Source organism: Geotrypetes seraphini, chromosome 17 (genome assembly GCF_902459505.1).
Source record: "Geotrypetes seraphini chromosome 17, aGeoSer1.1, whole genome shotgun sequence".
NCBI classification, from domain to species: Eukaryota; Metazoa; Chordata; class Amphibia; order Gymnophiona; family Dermophiidae; genus Geotrypetes; species Geotrypetes seraphini.
Genome location: NC_047100.1, coordinates 37,023,076 through 37,040,228, shown reverse-complemented (window position 1 = coordinate 37,040,228; position 17,153 = coordinate 37,023,076). Strand labels below are relative to the sequence as shown.

The following is a 17,153-nucleotide window of genomic DNA, read 5'->3' as shown; positions in this document are numbered from 1 at the left end:
CTACGTTCCCACCACCTTCAGGTGTTTCCTTACCTGGACAATTGGTTGATAAAGGCAAATTCATCTCAGACAGTTCTTCAGGCCACCAACCAGACCATCTTTTTTCTGCGTTTGCTGAGGTTCGAGATCAATCTACCCAAATCTCATCTCATCCCCACGCAGAGACTTCAATTCATTGGAGCAGTCTTAGACACAATCCTCATGAGAGCGTTTCTGCCATCCAACTGTATTCAAACGCTTCAATCTCTATGTCAACAGGTGCTTCCTCAACGTTCCATCTCTGCCAAGCAAATGATGATACTCTTGGGTCACATGGCCTCCACAGTTCATGTCACACCACTTGCCCGTCTGCACCTGCGCACTCCTCAATGGACCCTAGCTACTCAGTGGTCCCAAGCGATGGATCCTTGCTCACGTCACATATCTGTAACATCATCTCTTCGTCAGTCTCTACAATGGTGGTTGACATCTTCAAATCTATCCAGAGGTCTTCTGTTCCATCTACCTCCTCATCAACTCGTCATCACCACCGACGCTTCCCCTTATGCTTGGGGAGCTCACTTGAACGAGTTCCAACTCAAGGCCTTTGGACAGCCCAGGAAAAGAAGCATCATATCAATTTCCTGGAACTCAGAGCGATGTTTTATGCCCTCAAGGCCTTCCAACATCTTCTATTTCCTCAAGTTCTCCTGCTGTGCACAGACAATCAAGTTGCGATGTACTACATCAACAAGCAGGGTGGGACGGGCTCTCGCCTTTTGTGCCAGGAAGCCCAGAAGATCTGGACTTGGGCCATAAATCACCATTTATTCCTGAAAGCTATCTACATTCAGGGAGCACAGAATTCCTTGGCGGACAAGCTCAGCAGAATTCTCCAGCCTCACGAGTGGACACTCGATCCTCTCACTCTGCAGTCCATCTTCACTCAGTGGGACACTCCTCAGATAGACCTCTTTGCAGCTCCTCACAATCACCAGCTGCCCCTATTCTGCTCCAGACTCTACTCTCCTCACCGTCTGGCAGCGGATGCATTTCTCCTCGACTGGTCCAATCTGTTTCTGTATGCTTTCCCTCCTCTACCTCTCATGTTGAGAACCTTGTTCAAGCTCAAGAGGGAACGAGCCACCATGATTCTGATTGCTCCGAGGTGGCCCAGGCAACATTGGTTCTCCCTTCTACTTCAACTCAGTTCCAGGGAACCTTTTCTTCTTCCTCTGTTTCCTTCTCTGCTTACACAGCAGCAGGAGACCCTTCTACATCCCAACCTCCAGTCTCTGCACCTGACAGCTTGGTATCTCTCGGGCTGACTTCTCATGATACACTTTTGTCTCAGCCTGTTTGTTCAATTCTGGATGCCTCCAGGAAACCTGCCACTCTGCAATGTTACCATCAGAAGTGGACACGTTTTTCTTCCTGGTGTCTCCTCCATCATCATGATCCCACTTCCCTTGCAGTGGGGACCTTGTTGGATTATCTCCTTTCTTTGTCTGACTCTGGCCTCAAGTCTTCTTCAGTCAGAGTCCACTTAAGTGCTATTGCGGCGTTTCATGAGCCAGTCCATGGAAAGCTCCTCTCAGCTCATCCCTTGGTGTCCAGGTTCATGCGGGGTTTTTTTAATGTGAAACCACCTCTTAAAGCCCCTCCTGTTATCTGGGATCTTAATGTAGTTCTTTCTGCCTTAATGAAGCCTCCATTTGAACCTTTGGCTACCACTTCTTTCAAGTTTCTCACTTGGAAGGTACTTTTCCTTATTGCTCTTACCTCTGCCAGGAGGGTCAGTGAGCTACATGCACTAGTCGCAGATCCACCTTTTACGGTTTTTCATCATGACAAGGTGGTTCTGCGCACACATCCAAAGTTTCTCCCTAAGGTTGTCTCTGAATTTCATCTCAACCAATCCATTGTTCTGCCTGTCTTCTTTCCGAAACCTCACTCGCATTCTGGAGAACAGGCTCTGCATACTTTGGACTGTAAACGGGCTCTGGCTTACTATTTAGACGGTACTAAGCCCCACAGATCATCTCCCCAACTTTTTGTCCTTTGATCCGAATAAATTGGGACGTCCTGTTTCTAAACGTACGTTGTCTAATTGGCTGGCAGCGTGCATTTCATTCTGTTATGCTCAGACCGGACTAACACTGGAAGGTTCTGTCACAGCCCATAGAGTCCGAGCTATGGCAGCATCTGTAGCTTTCCTCCGGTCCACTCCTATTGAGGAAATCTGCAAAGCTGCCACTTGGTCCTCAGTTCATACTTTTGCATCTCATTATTGTCTGGATGCATTCTCCAGATGAGATGGACACTTCGGCCAATCTGTTTTGCAAAATTTGTTTTCCTAATGGCCAACCTTCCCTCCATCCCTCTTTTTGTTAGCTTGGAGGTCACCCATCAGTCAAGAATATGCTGCCTGCTTGTCCTGGGATAAAGCACAGTTACTTACCGTAACAGGTGTTATCCAGGGACAGCAGGCAGATATTCTTGCATCCCTCCCACCTCCCCGGGTTGGCTTCTTAGCTGGCTTATCATAACTGGGGACCGCGCGCCTGTGTCGGGCGGGAAGGCACTCGCGTATGCGCGGTGCGGCATCTAGAACTTTCCAAGTTCTTAGAGTGCAATCACTCTAAAAGTGTCCGTACCGGGGCTCCGTCGGTGCCGTCACCCATCAGTCAAGAATATCTGCCTGCTGTCCCTGGATAACACCTGTTACGGTAAGTAACTGTGCTTTCGCGGTTAAGGGCAGGGAGGTTTGTCGGACCGGGGCTGTTGTCGGTCGGTCGGGGAAGTGCCACAAAAGTAAGGGGACCTGGCCGGCTGTGCTGCACCCGGGGCGGTAGAGAAGGAGGGGGGGAGAAGGACGCTGAAAGGCCATGGTGAAGACAGGAGGGGGGGGAAGGACTCTGAAAGCACTTGAAGACAGAGGAGGGAGAAGGACGCTGAAAGCACATGGGGGAATACAAAGGGGTGGAGAAGGACGCTGAAAGGCCATGGGAAGGGCGGGCGGGCGTGGGGGGGGGAAGGACTCTGAAAGCACTTGTGGAAGACAGAGGGGGGAGAAGGACGCTGAAAGCACATGGGGAAGACAGAGAGGGAGAAGGACGCTGATAGGACATGGGGAAGATGGGGGGGAGAAGGACACAAAGGAAATGAGGAAGAGAGAGTAGGGAGAAGACGCTGGCAGGGAAGAAGACAGATGCCAGACTATGGGGGGAGCGTAGAGAAGAAGATGGGTGCCAGACCAATTTGGAAGGGGGAAGAAAGGGAGAGGCACAGTAACAGAGCAAATGGAAGATGCAGAAGGAAGAGAGATAGTGGATGGAAGGAATTGAATGAGAACATGAGGAAAGCAGAAACCAGGCAACAAAGGTAGGAAAAGAATTCTATTTCTTTTTTTTTTTTTTTTTTGCTTCAGGATAAAGTAGTATATTAGTTGTGTTGATAAAAATTTATAAACATTAGAGGCTCTGGTAGAAACCCGTTTACAAAGTATGTATTCTTCCCAATTAATATTTTCAAATTAATAAAGTCTTTTTGCTTATTTGTAAATGGGTTTCTACCAGAGCCTTTAATTCAGTAGCATAATTAAATGAAATAACTATTTCTGAAGTTTATAGGGACGGGCGGGGACGGAGGGGATTCCTCGTGGGGACAGGTGGGGACGGAGGGATTCCTCACGGGGACGGGTGGGATTCCTCGTGGGGACGGGTGGGACTTTGGCAGGGACGGGTGGGATTTCTGTCCCCGCGCAACTCTCTACTTTACATGCCCTAACATCTCCTTCCTTACCTCCTTACGGTGCTTACGGTACTAGTAAACCTGCCGGGACATCAGCGGGGCCGTGGCGGGACATCAGTGTGACAAGGGTGCCAGCTCCTTCATCCTGCGCAGCGGGAAGCAGCGGCGCTATGGCCCCACCCCTTTTCTCTTTACTACGTCTCTCGCACATGCGGACGTGTGTGGAGTCTAGCCCTTAAGGAAGTTGCGGGGGCGAACAGGAGGCTTTTGAAGGCTTTTAAAGGGAAACTGTCATGCCAGCAAACTTGCTAGGGACTTGCCCGGCACTTGCTCTCTCTCTCTATGTGTTATCTTCCTTCTATCATTGACAGTTTCAGTTTGGTTAACAGTTTAGAAAACAAATAGCATGGCAGCTCCCATGGGTTTATTGTTCTATTCAGCTTTAGTGAATTAATTAAAATTGTTGAAATAAATTCTGATGTTCTTTTAAGTTTTATTTGTTGTGCAGAAGGTGTGCGGAAGAAGGGGTAGTCTTATATGGCGAGTATATAACAAACTCTATATTTTAACTGTAAAAGTTGGGGGGTCGTCTTATACGCCAGCAAATACGGTAATTTGAGTACGGACATTCCACAGAAAGATTTTCTTCTCTTCTTGCAGTTGCGTGGTGCTCCAGCATGACAAACAGTATAGTGTTCCAGTCCCCTGGGCTTACAGATGGTGTGATTGAAGAGCTTGAGCTGGAGGAAGAAATAGCAGCTAGTGAAGAAATGATCTCTGAGGAAGAAATAGCAGCTAGTGAAGAAATGATCTCTGACTATGAGGGCCAGGAGGAAGATGATGACTTTCATGGAGAGGAGGATAGCAGGGTAAATTTTATAACCCCAACAACATTAGATGTGTAATCATTAAGCATTTCTCAAAATGCTATTAGAGGTGTTTCTCTCTCCTTGCCTTTTGAAAGGTAGTTTTACTTGCTCTGTTCTTGTTTCTTAGACTGGCTTTCAAAATTCATACGATCTCGTTCATATACAGTTAATATGAATTGCACTATGTCATCCTCTTGGAAGCCATTATGAAGAGTTCTAGCGGGATCACCTATTCTTTTCAACATCTACATGACTACTTTAAAGCTTTTCCGTTTACCCCCCTGCGAAACACTATATACTTATGCAGATGACATCTTTGTTCTCCTTGAGATAGACTCAAATCTCACTAACCTCATTGGGAACATAATAGAATGTACAACAAAACTTCAGTCTTGGGCCCTCACTGTACAAATGAAACTGAACGAGTCCAAAACAAAACTACTTTGGCTTGGCCCAAAATTAGAGCAGCTACCTTTTGTCTATTCTGTTGCCTTCAGGGTCCTCACTGCAGATTGAATTCTCAAGTAAAATTTTGGGTGTCTTAGATTCAACACTTTCATTCAACAACCACCTTAATTCTCTGGTAAAAAAATGTTTCTTTAGTCTCCATATGTTGAGGAAAGTGAGATCCTATTTCCATCAACTGCTGTCCTTGTCCTTGTTCTCGGGCCGCTGCTATTTAATTATATTCATAAATGATCTAGAAACAGGGACGAAGTGTGAGATAATAAAATTTGCGGACGACACCAAACTATTTAGTGGAGCTCGGACTAAAGAGGACTGCAAAGAATTGCAAAGGGACTTGAACAAACTAGGGGAATGGGCGACGAGATGGCAGATGAAGTTCAACGTTGAGAAATGTAAAGTATTAACATGTGGGAAACAGAAACCCGAGGTACAACTATACGATGGGAGGGATGTTATTAAATGAGAGTACCCAAGAAAGGGACTTGGGGGTAATGGTGGACATGACAATGAAGCTGACGGCACAGTGCGCAGGGGCCACTAAGAAGGCAAACAGAATGTTAGGCATAATCAAGAAGGGTATTACAACCCGAATGAAAAAGTTATCCTGCCATTGTATTGGGCGATGGTGCGTCCGCATCTGGAGTACTGCGTCCAATATTGGTCGCCGTACTTTAAGAAGGACATGGCGTTACTCGAGAGGATTCAGAGGAGAGCGACGCGTCTGATAAAGGGGATGGAAAACCTTTCATACGCTGAGAGATTGGAGAAACTGAGTATCTTTTCCTTGGAGAAGAGGAGACTTAGAGGGGATATGACAGAGACTTACAAGATCATGAAGGGCATAGAGAGAGTAGAGAGGAACAGATTCTTCAAACTTTCGAATAATAAAAGAACAAGATGGCATTCAGAAAAGTTGAAAGGGGACAGATTCAAAATGAATGCTAGGAAGTTCTTCTTTACCCAACGTGTGGTGGACACTGGAATGCGCTTCCAGAGAGCGTAATAGGGCAGAGTACGGTACTGGGGTTCAAGAAAGGATTGGACAATTTCCTGCTGGGATAGAGGGGTATATATAGATAGAGGATTACTGCACAGGTCCTGGACCTGTTGGGCCGCCGCGTGAGCGGACTGATGGGCACGAAGGACCTCGGGTCTGACCCAGCAGAGGCATTGCTTATGGTCTTATGTTCAATCATTCTTTCAAGACTGGATTATTGTAATTCAGTCTATTTAAGCTTGACTTCAACTGATCCAGAATACTGCGGCTAGGCTGATCTTTGCAAAAAGTAAATTCTTTTTAATATTCTTTATTCATTTTCATATTTTACATCAAGTGCACAAAATTTAATATTTTGTGCACTTGATGTAAAATATGAAAATGAATAAAGAATAAAAAAAAAAAATGCAAAAAGTAAATTTGATCATGTCTTTCTGCTTCTGCAAAAATTTCATTGGCTTCCAATAATTTCCAGGGTTTATTTTAAATGCACCTGCTTAACATTTAAGATCTTGCATGGCAGCCTTCCTCCTTTAAGTCCCCTGTCTTGGAATTCTGCAAGATAGCAATGTTACTTACCGTAACAGTTGTTATCCAGGGACAGCAGGCAGCTATTCTCACTAGTGGGTGATGTCATCCGACAGAGCCCCGATACGGACATCTTGAAAGCATGTCTTGCTTGAAGAAACTTAGAAGTTTCGAGATGCCCGCACCGCGCATGCGCCAGTGCCTTCCCGCCCGATGTACCGGGCGTGTCTCCTCAGTTCAGGTAGCTAGCCTGAGAAGCCAACCCAGGGGAGGTGGGTGGGACGTGAGAATAGCTGCCTGCTGTCCCTGGATAACAACTGTTACGGTAAGTAACATTGCTTTATCCCAGGACAAGCAGGCAGGTATTCTCACTAGTGGGTGACCTCCAAGCTAACCCCAATGGGATGGTGGGAGAGTTGGCAACTTAAGAGAACAAATTTTGTAATACAGTTTGGCCAAACTGTCCATCCCGTCTGGAGAAAGTATCCAGACAATAATGAGAGGTGAATGTATGAACCGAGGACCAAGTGGCAGCCCTACAAATCTCCTCAATCGGTGTCGATCTGAGGAAGGCTACAGAGGCTGCCATTGCTCTGACCTTGTGGGCTGTGACCTTACAGGGAAGGGATAATCCAGCCTGGGCATAGCAGGAAGAGATACAAGCCGCCATCCAGTTAGAGATGGTGCGCTTCGATACAGGTCGTCCCAACTTGTTTGGATCAAAGGAGACGAAAAGTTGAGGTGCAGTTCTGTGTGGCTTTGTGCGATCCAAGTAGAAAGCCAGAGCACGTTTACAGTCCAGAGTGTGCAAAGCAGATTCCCCAGGATGAGAATGAGGCTTTGGAAAAAACACTGCAAGCACGATGGATTGATTGATGTGAAATTCAGAGACCACTTTAGGTAAGAATTTAGGATGAGTGCGGAGAACCACCTTGTCATGATGGAATACAGTGAAGGGTGGATCTGCCACTAGGGCCTGAAGCTCACTGACTCGGCGAGCTGACGTGAGGGCCACCAGGAAAACCACCTTCCAGGTGAGATACTTAAGAGGAGCCGTTTTGAGAGGTTCAAACGGAGGCTTCATAAGATGAGACAGGACCACATTGAGATCCCAAACCACAGGAGGAGGTTTGATAGGAGGATTGACATGAAAAAGTCCTTTCATAAATTTGGAAACCACAGGATGAGCAGACAAAGGTTTCCCCTGTAGAGGCTGATGGAAAGCCGCAATAGCACTCAGGTGGACTCGTATAGAGGTAGACTTGAGACCAGACTGGGACAGGTGTAGAAGATAGTCCAATACAGACGATAGAGAAGCTTTCTGAGGTTCTGTGGCATTGGAAATACACCAGGTCGAGAATCTCGTCCATTTTTGGGAATAGCATTGTCGAGTAGCAGGCTTCCTGGAAGCCTCCAAGACCTCCCTCACAGCTTGAGAGAACTGGTGAGGGGTTATGTTGAAAGGAACCAAGCTGTCAGGTGGAGAGACTGCAGGTTGGGATGAAGCAGTGAACCTTGATGTTGAGTAAGCAGTGAAGGAAACACTGGAAGAAGTATTGGCTCCCTGCTGCTGAGTTGAAGTAGAAGGGAGAACCAAGGTTGTCTGGGCCACCGAGGAGCAATCAGGATCATGGTGGCATGGTCTGATCTTAACTTGACCAGAGTCTTTTGAATGAGAGGAAAGGGAGGAAACGCATAAAGGAAGCGATTCCCCCACTCCAGTAGAAAGGCGTCTGCCTCGAGGCGGAGAGGAGTGTAGATCCTGGAGCAAAACTGAGGTAGTTTGAAGTTGTGGGGCGCTGCAAAGAGGTCTATCTGAGGCGTTCCCCACTGAGCGAAGATCTGATGAAGGGGTTTGGAATGGAGCGTCCATTCGTGAGGTTGGAGAAGACGACTCAATTTGTCTGCCAAGACGTTGTCCTTCCCCTGAATGTAGACAGCTCTGAGGAAGGTGTTGTGGCGAACCGCCCAATCCCAGACTCGAAGAGCTTCCTAACAAAGAGGGGCCGAGCCCGTGCCCCCTTGTTTGTTGACATAATACATGGCGACCTGATTGTCTGTTCGAATAAGGACCACCATGTCGTGAAGAAGATGCTGAAAAGCTTGGAGAGCATTGAAGATGGCCCTGAGCTCCAGAAGATTGATTTGATGGAGTCGTTCCGTAGTGGTCCAGAACCCCTGGGTTCGCAGACCATCCAGGTGGGCCCCCCAGGCATAGTTCGAAGAGTCGGTTGTGAGAACTTTCTGATGGGGAAGAGAGTGAAACAGCAAACCTCTGGATAGATTCGAAGAGGTCATCCACCAGAGAAGAGACTGCCGTAGAGCAGGAGTGACGACAATGTGACGGGACAACGGGTCGGACACCTGAGTCCACTGAGATGCCAGGGTCCATTGAGGAATTCTGAGATGCAGTCTGGCAAAAGGCGTCACATGAACTGTAGAGGCCATGTGGCCCAAGAGGACCATCATGTGTCTCGCCGAAATGGACGGACGAGAAGACACCGACTGGCAGAGTAGAAGGAGAGCATCCATGCGTTGAGGAGGAAGGAATGCTCGAAGTTGAATGGTATCCAGAACAGCCCCGATAAAGGGGAGAGACTGAGTGGGCTGAAGATGTGATTTGGGGAAGTTGATCTCGAAGCCCAGACTCTGCAGAAAGGAAATTGTAGTCAAGGTCGCCGAAATGACCTCTGGAGCCGACGGTGCCTTGATGAGCCAGTCGTCGAGGTATGGAAATACCTGGAGACCCATGTTCCGGAGTGCAGCGGCCACCACCACCAGACACTTCGTGAAGACTCTGGGAGACGAGGAAAGGCCGAATGGAAGCACTCGATACTGCAAATGTAGATGTCCCACCCGAAATCTGAGAAACTTGCGGGAGGCCGGATGTATCGGGATGTGAGTGTAGGCCTCCTTGAGATCCAGAGAGCATAACCAATCGTTTTGCTCGAGTAGGGGGTAGAGAGAGGCAAGGGTCAGCATGCGGAACCGCTCCTTGACCAAAAACTTGTTGAGGACTCGAAGGTCCAAAATGGGACGCAGATCGCCCGTCTTCTTCGGAACCAAGAAATACCGGGAGTAGAACCCCCGGTTTTGCTGATCTACTGGCACCGGCTCGACGGCTCGAAGCCGAAGCAGAGCCTGCGCCTCCTGTAGAAGAAGAGCGTTCTGCATCGAGTTGGAAGGATACTCTCTTGGAGGGTGGTCCGGGGGGACCCGTTGGAAATGAAGAGAGTATCCCTCTCTTACGATGGTAAGGACCCAGAGGTCCGAGGTGATCGACTCCCATTGATGATAAAAATGGTGGAGTCGACCCCCAATGGGAAAAACAAGGGAAGACAGAACGTTGGTTATGCTCCCTGGAAGAGAGTCAAAAGGGTTGAGTGGCCTTGGGCGCAGCCGGCATCTGAGGCTTCTGCTGAGACTTCTGTGGAGGCTGCCTCTTCGCAGGCTGTCTCGCTAGGGGAGCCTGTCTGGGTTGATAACGCCTCTGGTAGATTTGAGGCGGTCTAGATGGACGAGACTGTTGAGGCTTAGGCTTAGGACGCAGAATGGATTGAAAAGACTTCTCGTGGTCCGAAAGCTTTTTAGTGACAGTCTCGATAGACTCATCGAATAGATCCGCTCCCGCACAAGGCACATTAGCCAATCTGTCTTGGAGGTTCGGATCCATATCAATAGTGCGAAGCCAGGCCAGGCGACGCATGGCGACTGAGCAGGCCGCAGCACGTGCCGAGAGCTCGAAGGCATCGTAGGAGGATTGCATCAGCTGCAGCCGCAACTGGGACAGGGTTGCCACCACCTCCTCAAACTGGAAACGAGCTTCAGCATCGATGAAAGGGACGAACTTGCGGAGGACCGGCAAGAAGAAATCCAAATAGGAAGAGAAGAAAAAATTGTAATTGAGCACTCGAGTCGCCATCATTGAATTTTGGTAAACTCGTCTACCAAACTTGTCCATCGTTCTCCCCTCCCTGCCCGGAGGCACAGAAGCGTAGACCTGGGAAGGGTGAGAACGCTTGAGAGAAGACTCGACCAGAAGAGACTGATGAGAAAGTTGAGCTCCCTCAAACCCCTTGTGGTGAACGATGCGGTATCGAGCATCCAGCTTACTGGGAACCGCAGGGATAGAATACGGTGTCTCAAAACAGCGCATGAAAGTCTGGTCCAGCAATTTATGCAAAGGAAGCCGAAGAGGGTGAGGCAAATGCATCGTATCCAAATACTCTTTAGAATATTTAGATCCAGTATCCAAAGTCACATCTAAGTCATCCGCCATCTGTCTGAGAAAAGATGAGAAAGACAATTGGTCCGCCAAGGCCGGCCGCCGAGACGGACTAGACGAAGTGGAAGCCTCCGGGTCTAGGGAGAGCTGAGACCGGCATGGAGAATAAGAGGTAGATGGTTCCTCATACTCTGGTCCCTCCGGTTGGGAAACATCGGACGATGAGTATCCCAAACGTTGCATCTTTTTCTGTGGGGACACTTCCGAATGGCGTGAGGAGTGTCGAGATGAATGACGAGAACGATGCCCCTCCCGGTGCCGGGATGGAGAGCGAGAACTTCTGTGCATCGCACGATCCCCCGAAGCCTCTAAGGAATGGATGGGGCTCGAAGCGGTGGATCGCAGAGGTGGCAAGGACGCGGACTCACGCAGCGCCACCCAAGTCTGGTATGGAGTGCGGAAGAACTCTTCCTGCGATGCAGTATGCCCAGGACTCCGAATATCAGGGACCGTCCCAGCGCCCTGTTGCCGTGGAGGAGTAATGGGCTCTAAAGGTGGCATATCAGGAAGGGAAGCCCTCCTGGAGGCATCCGCCGCCCTCCGTCGATCCCCCTCGTCGAGCAGCGAGATCGAAGGGGGAGGGGGCGGACCGCCCTCAGGGACCAGTGCTCGGACTTCACCCTGAATGTTGGCGATAAGCCGGGGTCCCATAGTTTGCATAAGCTCGACAAACTGAGCTTCCAGCAGGGATCGAAGCGAAGCCGATATGGAGGGATCCGCACCGAAAGGGGGTCCTCCTGCACGGTCTTCGCGCTCCTTCGCGGCCAAGTGCTTCTGCTTAGTAGCTTTGGGCACCTTGATGACCACGGGAGGGACAGTGGAAGGCGGTACCTGAACCGAAGAGACAGAGGCAGGCGCCGCAGCGGAACTGGAAGCCGCAGCCGGTGTAAACGATGCTGGCTTCACGATGCTGGATGCGGAAGTCGTCGATGCAGGTTTCGAGCGGACCGGCGAAACCTCAGCAGATGTAGAAGCAGACAGATCCTTGGCAGTCTCCATCTTGAACATCGACTCCCAAAGTAAGCAACGCCGCTTGAACGAGCGCGCAGTGAGCGTGGAACAAGGCCTGCACGATTTCGGAACGTGGTCCGGACCAAGACACTGGAGGCAGCGTCGATGCGGGTCCGTCAACGAAATCGCACGCTGGCACTTGCTGCACTTTTTAAAACCGGTGATTGGCCGTGACATAGGCCGGAAAATCGACGCTGCAATGTCGAAAGAGGTAGGCCGCAGCCACGAGGCCGGGCCGGCCGAACCGCCGGAAGAAATAATTTTGAACTTTTTTTTTTTTTTTTTTTTCAAATAAAGTAAAGTAAAGTGAATTCAAAGAAATAAACCAAAACGCGGGTAAAGAAGGCAAAGAAAAACTGAAATTCAGTCAGCGCAGATTGAAGATAACTTCTCAGCTCCGCGGAAAGAAAAGAACTGAGGAGACACGCCCAGTACATCGGGCGGGAAGGCACTGGCGCATGCGCGATGCGGGCATCTCGAAACTTCTAAGTTTCTTCAAGCAAGACATGCTTTCAAGATGTCCGTATCGGGGCTCTGTCGGATGACATCACCCACTAGTGAGAATACCTGCCTGCTTGTCCTGGGATAACTGACATTACCAGGTCTACTCAAAAATTTAAATTGTCCTTTCCTATGCTGAAAGGCATTATCTACATTGGCAAATTAGGGAAGACTCAACTTTTCAAAATTACTGAGTTGTTTAACAATTTTCCTGCCGAACTGCGCTCTGGGCTCTCCAACTATTTTGAAAACATCTGAAAACTTTGCTGTTTTCAAAGTTGTAAATTCCGCTTCTCTCCGTACTATTCCAAATCCACATTGTATTCTCTTCCCTAATTTTTGTAAACCGTGCCGAGCTCTACTGTTAAGAGAAGATGCAGTATATAAGCCTAAGGTTTAGTTTGGTTTTTTTTTGTGATTGGGTTTTTAAAAAATTTTGTTTAACGAAGAAAAGTTGTGGGGTTTTTTTAGATTCATTATCTACTCCAGATAGTTCCCCCCATGAGTGGGTATATGTCCTCCTACCACCATATGGGGAGACTGATAACCATTAGTGATATCACCTTTTTAGGTCCTGTGCGGTCCTGAGCCCTTTAGTATTTTTAGGTCTCCTCAGCAGATGGTAGATGAGTGCTGGGCGAGGAGGCCTCTATTATTTTTGTTTAATTTAGTCGACCAATAGAGTAGACAAGTTGCTTTCGGTGTCTTGAATTGGGGAACAACAGGAAAAAATAAAGTAAGAAAGGAACCAAACCAAAGTCTATCTTTTAAGCCCCAGGGGTGTAAACTCCACATGGTCACCACTACTATGTGTTGAAAAACAAGATAAATTTTAGATTTATCAAAACGCATTTTCAGCTGACTTGGAACAAACCCAGCTGACTTCACAACAAATCCTCAAAGGATATACTTGTATCTATATTTTATTAACTTTGAAGATGGATCTATTTGTATCCTATCAGAACTAATGTTGAGAATCCCTGCTAAATAATAAATGAATTGAACAGGGGATCCAGTTTAGCTCTGTTTCCCTTTCAATACATTTTGGATTTTGTAGTACTGATTTCAAATGGATGAAGTAGTGTGTGGATTTTTATTTTTTTTAACAACCCTGATGTAAATAGAAACATAGCGGCATGACGACAGATAAAGACCAAATGGCTCATCCAGTCTGCCCATCTGCTATCTCCTCCTCTTCTTAAGAGATCCCATGCTGTCTTGAATTTGGACTCATTCCCTGTTTTCACTACCTCCACTGGGAGGCTATTCATGCGTCCCTTTCCATAAAAAAGTACTTCCTTTGCCTTAGATTACACCTGAGCCTCTTAATTTCATCCTATGTTCTCTCATTCTGGAGTTTTCTTCATTTTAAATAGGCTCACCTCTTCTATATTACTGCCTTGGAGATATTTAAACTTCCCTATCATATTCCCTCTCTTCCGCCCTTCCTGCAGTAAGGGAGCTGAACTTCTGAGCCAGGGTTGTTAATTGCAGTAAATGTGACTTGGCTGAATTAAATGACAATAAAGAAGATAACTGCTTTCTCTTCCCTCTCCCTTCCCCTGCCCCACACCTTGCTTTTGTAATGCATGTCCTTATTCACTATTGGGGTTTGCTGCTAATATTTAGCATCCTTTTGATATATGCACTGAAATATTTGAGCAAGCTTTTAAAGTCGTTCTACAACTTTTCTATTTTATCAGGATATCAGTAATAGAGGCTTATTGGCAAAGGAAAGGAAAGCAAGTTGCAGAAAACAGAATGCAAGGCAGGCCAAATTACCATTGCAGTCAACCACAGGTAAGTGTAATAACTAGAAATACAAAAAAATGGAGTCCCTGTGGAAGGAGTATGAATGGGGGGGGGGGGATAGTGGGTGGATATTAGTTTCCAGGTCACTAGTCAACCATATAACTTCATGGTGGGACCTGAGCTAAAGCTGCTTTCCTATAACGTGAGGGGGCTCAATTTTCCATTAAAAATAAAACTGATGTGTTGAGATCTGAGGAGGCTACAAGGAGCTATTTATTTTACACAAGAAACCTGTCTTGGAAGGGCACATAAATTCCTTGTCGATGTACCATGGGAGTCGGGCCCCAGGCCTTGAATAAAGTTAGGTTGCATATTGCAGTCCTTCTCCCTTCCTTTTATAAAGTTTTATGGAATTCTTATGCTTTTTCAATACTATAAGTCCAAGTGGCTTATTTCTGGAGCAATCAAATCACCTTCCCAGTGCTGCTATTATCCCAGGACAAGCAGGCAGCATATTCTTTACGCATGGGTGACGTCACCGACGGAGCCCACGGTACGGACCTTTTTACTAGAAAGTTCTAGTTGGCCGCACCGCGCGTGCGCGAGTGCCTTCCCGCCCGACGGAGGAGTGCGTGGTCCCCAGTTTCTTCATTTCCGCGGAGCGAAGAAGACGTGTGTTTTTTCAACAGAGTTGAAATCCTCCTTTTGCCTTCCCGCTCGCGTTATTTTTTTTCGGTTTTTCACCTTCGGGTACTTTTTTCTTCCCAATTCCAAAAAAAAAAAAAAAAAAAACCTTTCTTTTGTTTTATTTTTTCATTCCTACCCCGGCGGGGCCTATTGCCACGATCCAGGCCTCGGGGTTTGATTTTGCGGAGGCCGTGTTTCCATTCATGCCCCCGCAACCAGGCTTTAAGAAGTGCCAGCGGTGTGCACGCCCGATCTCCCTCACTGACCCACACAATTGGTGCTTGCAGTGTCTGGGACCAGAGCATCGGGCGGACTCCTGCACCCGCTGTGCCACTCTTAAAAAGCGCACGTTGAAGAATCGTCAAATCCAACAGAATTTACTTTTCGGCACCGGCCCGTCTATGGATTCGACATCTTCATCTGCGGCACCGTCGAAATCGACACCGACCACTTCGACGCCGCCTGAGACGACGTCGGCGCCTCCGGCGCCAGGTAAGCCGGCTAAGAAGCCTTCCACCCTTGAGCGCCCTCCCACCTCGGGGACGGCACCAGTCCTCTCGGCTCCACGCCGGGCCAAGAAACGCTCCACTCCGATATCGGTGAGTGCCTCGTCATCGGCTCCCTCATCGCCGGAGTGTAGAGCGGCACCCAAGGAACCAAAAAAGAAAAAAGTGGTTCCGGTGCCTCCCCTGGATGACCGCATTGCGGCCATCCTCCAGGACAAGTTGCAAGAGCAACTCCACCAGCAACTTCAGCAGCTCTTACCATCTATCTTGGCACCGCTGCTCTCGGTACCAGACCGGCCCGAGCCCCGCACCGTCCAACCGGTATCCACTCCATTGGTACCTATGGACTCTTCCATGCCCATTCTCTCGGCACCGCACGAGCCAGTCGCCTTAACGACGACGGATCCTCCTCGGGACCGAGCAGGACACCGGTCTTCCCATGACCCGGACCGGCACCGGTCTTCCCAAGACCCAGACCGGCACCGTTCTTCCCGGGATCGGGACAGACACAGGTCTACATCGCCAGGGAATGTCTCGGTACGCTCAGGCAAGTCTTTGTCTAAGACTCACCATGCCGACCCGTCCACTCCGGTCTCTCGACACGCAACCACCGATGTCAGAGACCCGGACCTATGGGAAGAATCCCCCCCCGGTACCGAGGAGGATGCATCGTCGTCGGACGAAGAGCCTTCCGCACCCGAGACCACTTCCAAACCTGAACAATCTTCCTTCTCTAAATTTCTCAGGGAGTTGTCAGGGGCTTTGTCTTTGCCATTGGAATCTGACTCCAAAAAGTCACAAGCTTTCCTGGAGGCTCTGGATTTCGATCAACCTCCCAAGGAGTTCCTAAAGTTACCTGTTCACGATATCCTACGGGAAACTTTTTATAAAAATTGGGAGAACCCGCTAACTGTCCCTGGGGCCCCCCGTAAATTGGACAGTCTCTATAGGGTCATACCAATCCCAGGTTTTGATAAACCCCAACTGCCCCACGAGTCTCTCCTGGTAGAATCCACCTTGAAAAAGACTCAGGGCACCAGTGTGTATGCCTCCACCCCTCCTGGCAGAGAAGGAAAAACTATGGACAAATTTGGCAAACGGCTCTACCAAAATGCCATGCTTGCCAATAGGGCAAACAACTACTCCTTCCATTTTTCCTTCTACCTGAAACATCTGGTAATGCAACTCTCCTCCATGCAAAAATACATGCCGGAGCACAAGGTCCCTCTTTTCCAGCAGCACATCTCCAGCCTGCTTCAACTGAGGAAGTTCATGGTGCGCTCTGTCTATGACTCCTTTGAGCTCTCCTCCCGTGCATCTGCCATCGCTGTGGCTATGCGCCGCCTGGCCTGGCTCAGGGTCTCTGATCTAGACGTCAACCATCAGGACCGTCTAGCCAACGCCCCATGTCTGGGAGATGAACTATTCGGAGAGTCCCTGGATACCACCACTCAGAAGCTCTCCGCCCATGAGACCAGATGGGATACTCTCATTAAACCAAAGAAAAAGACTCCTCCTGCTCGTCCTTATAGACCGCAGACATCATATCAACGCCGGTTCTCTGCCAGACCGCTCAACCCACCTGCACAGCAACCTAGGCGGGCCCGCCAGCACCAACACACCCAGGCTCGTGCCCAGCCTAATCAACCTGCAAAGCCTCTTCCTCCTGCCAAACCTTCTCAGCCCTTTTGACTCCTCTCTCCAGGGCTTAGCCAGTCTTCCACCCTCATTGCCTCTTCCTCAGCCAATCGGAGGCAGGCTCCACATTTTCTTCAGCCGTTGGGAGGTCATCACATCGGACCAGTGGGTCCTCAACA

At 48.7% G+C, this 17,153-nt stretch overlaps 1 protein-coding gene across 2 annotated transcripts in view; it reads left to right on the top strand.

Annotated features, from left to right (window-relative positions):
- GNL3 (G protein nucleolar 3) overlaps positions 1-17,153 on the top strand; it is an 84,087-nt gene that overhangs the window by 61,929 nt on the left and 5,005 nt on the right. For both annotated transcript variants that reach the window (XM_033926227.1, XM_033926226.1), the window contains exons 13-14: positions 4,393-4,601; positions 14,095-14,191. In XM_033926227.1, coding sequence (XP_033782118.1) covers positions 4,393-4,601; positions 14,095-14,191 — 306 coding nt within the window. The remainder of the gene's footprint in view (positions 1-4,392; positions 4,602-14,094; positions 14,192-17,153) is intronic.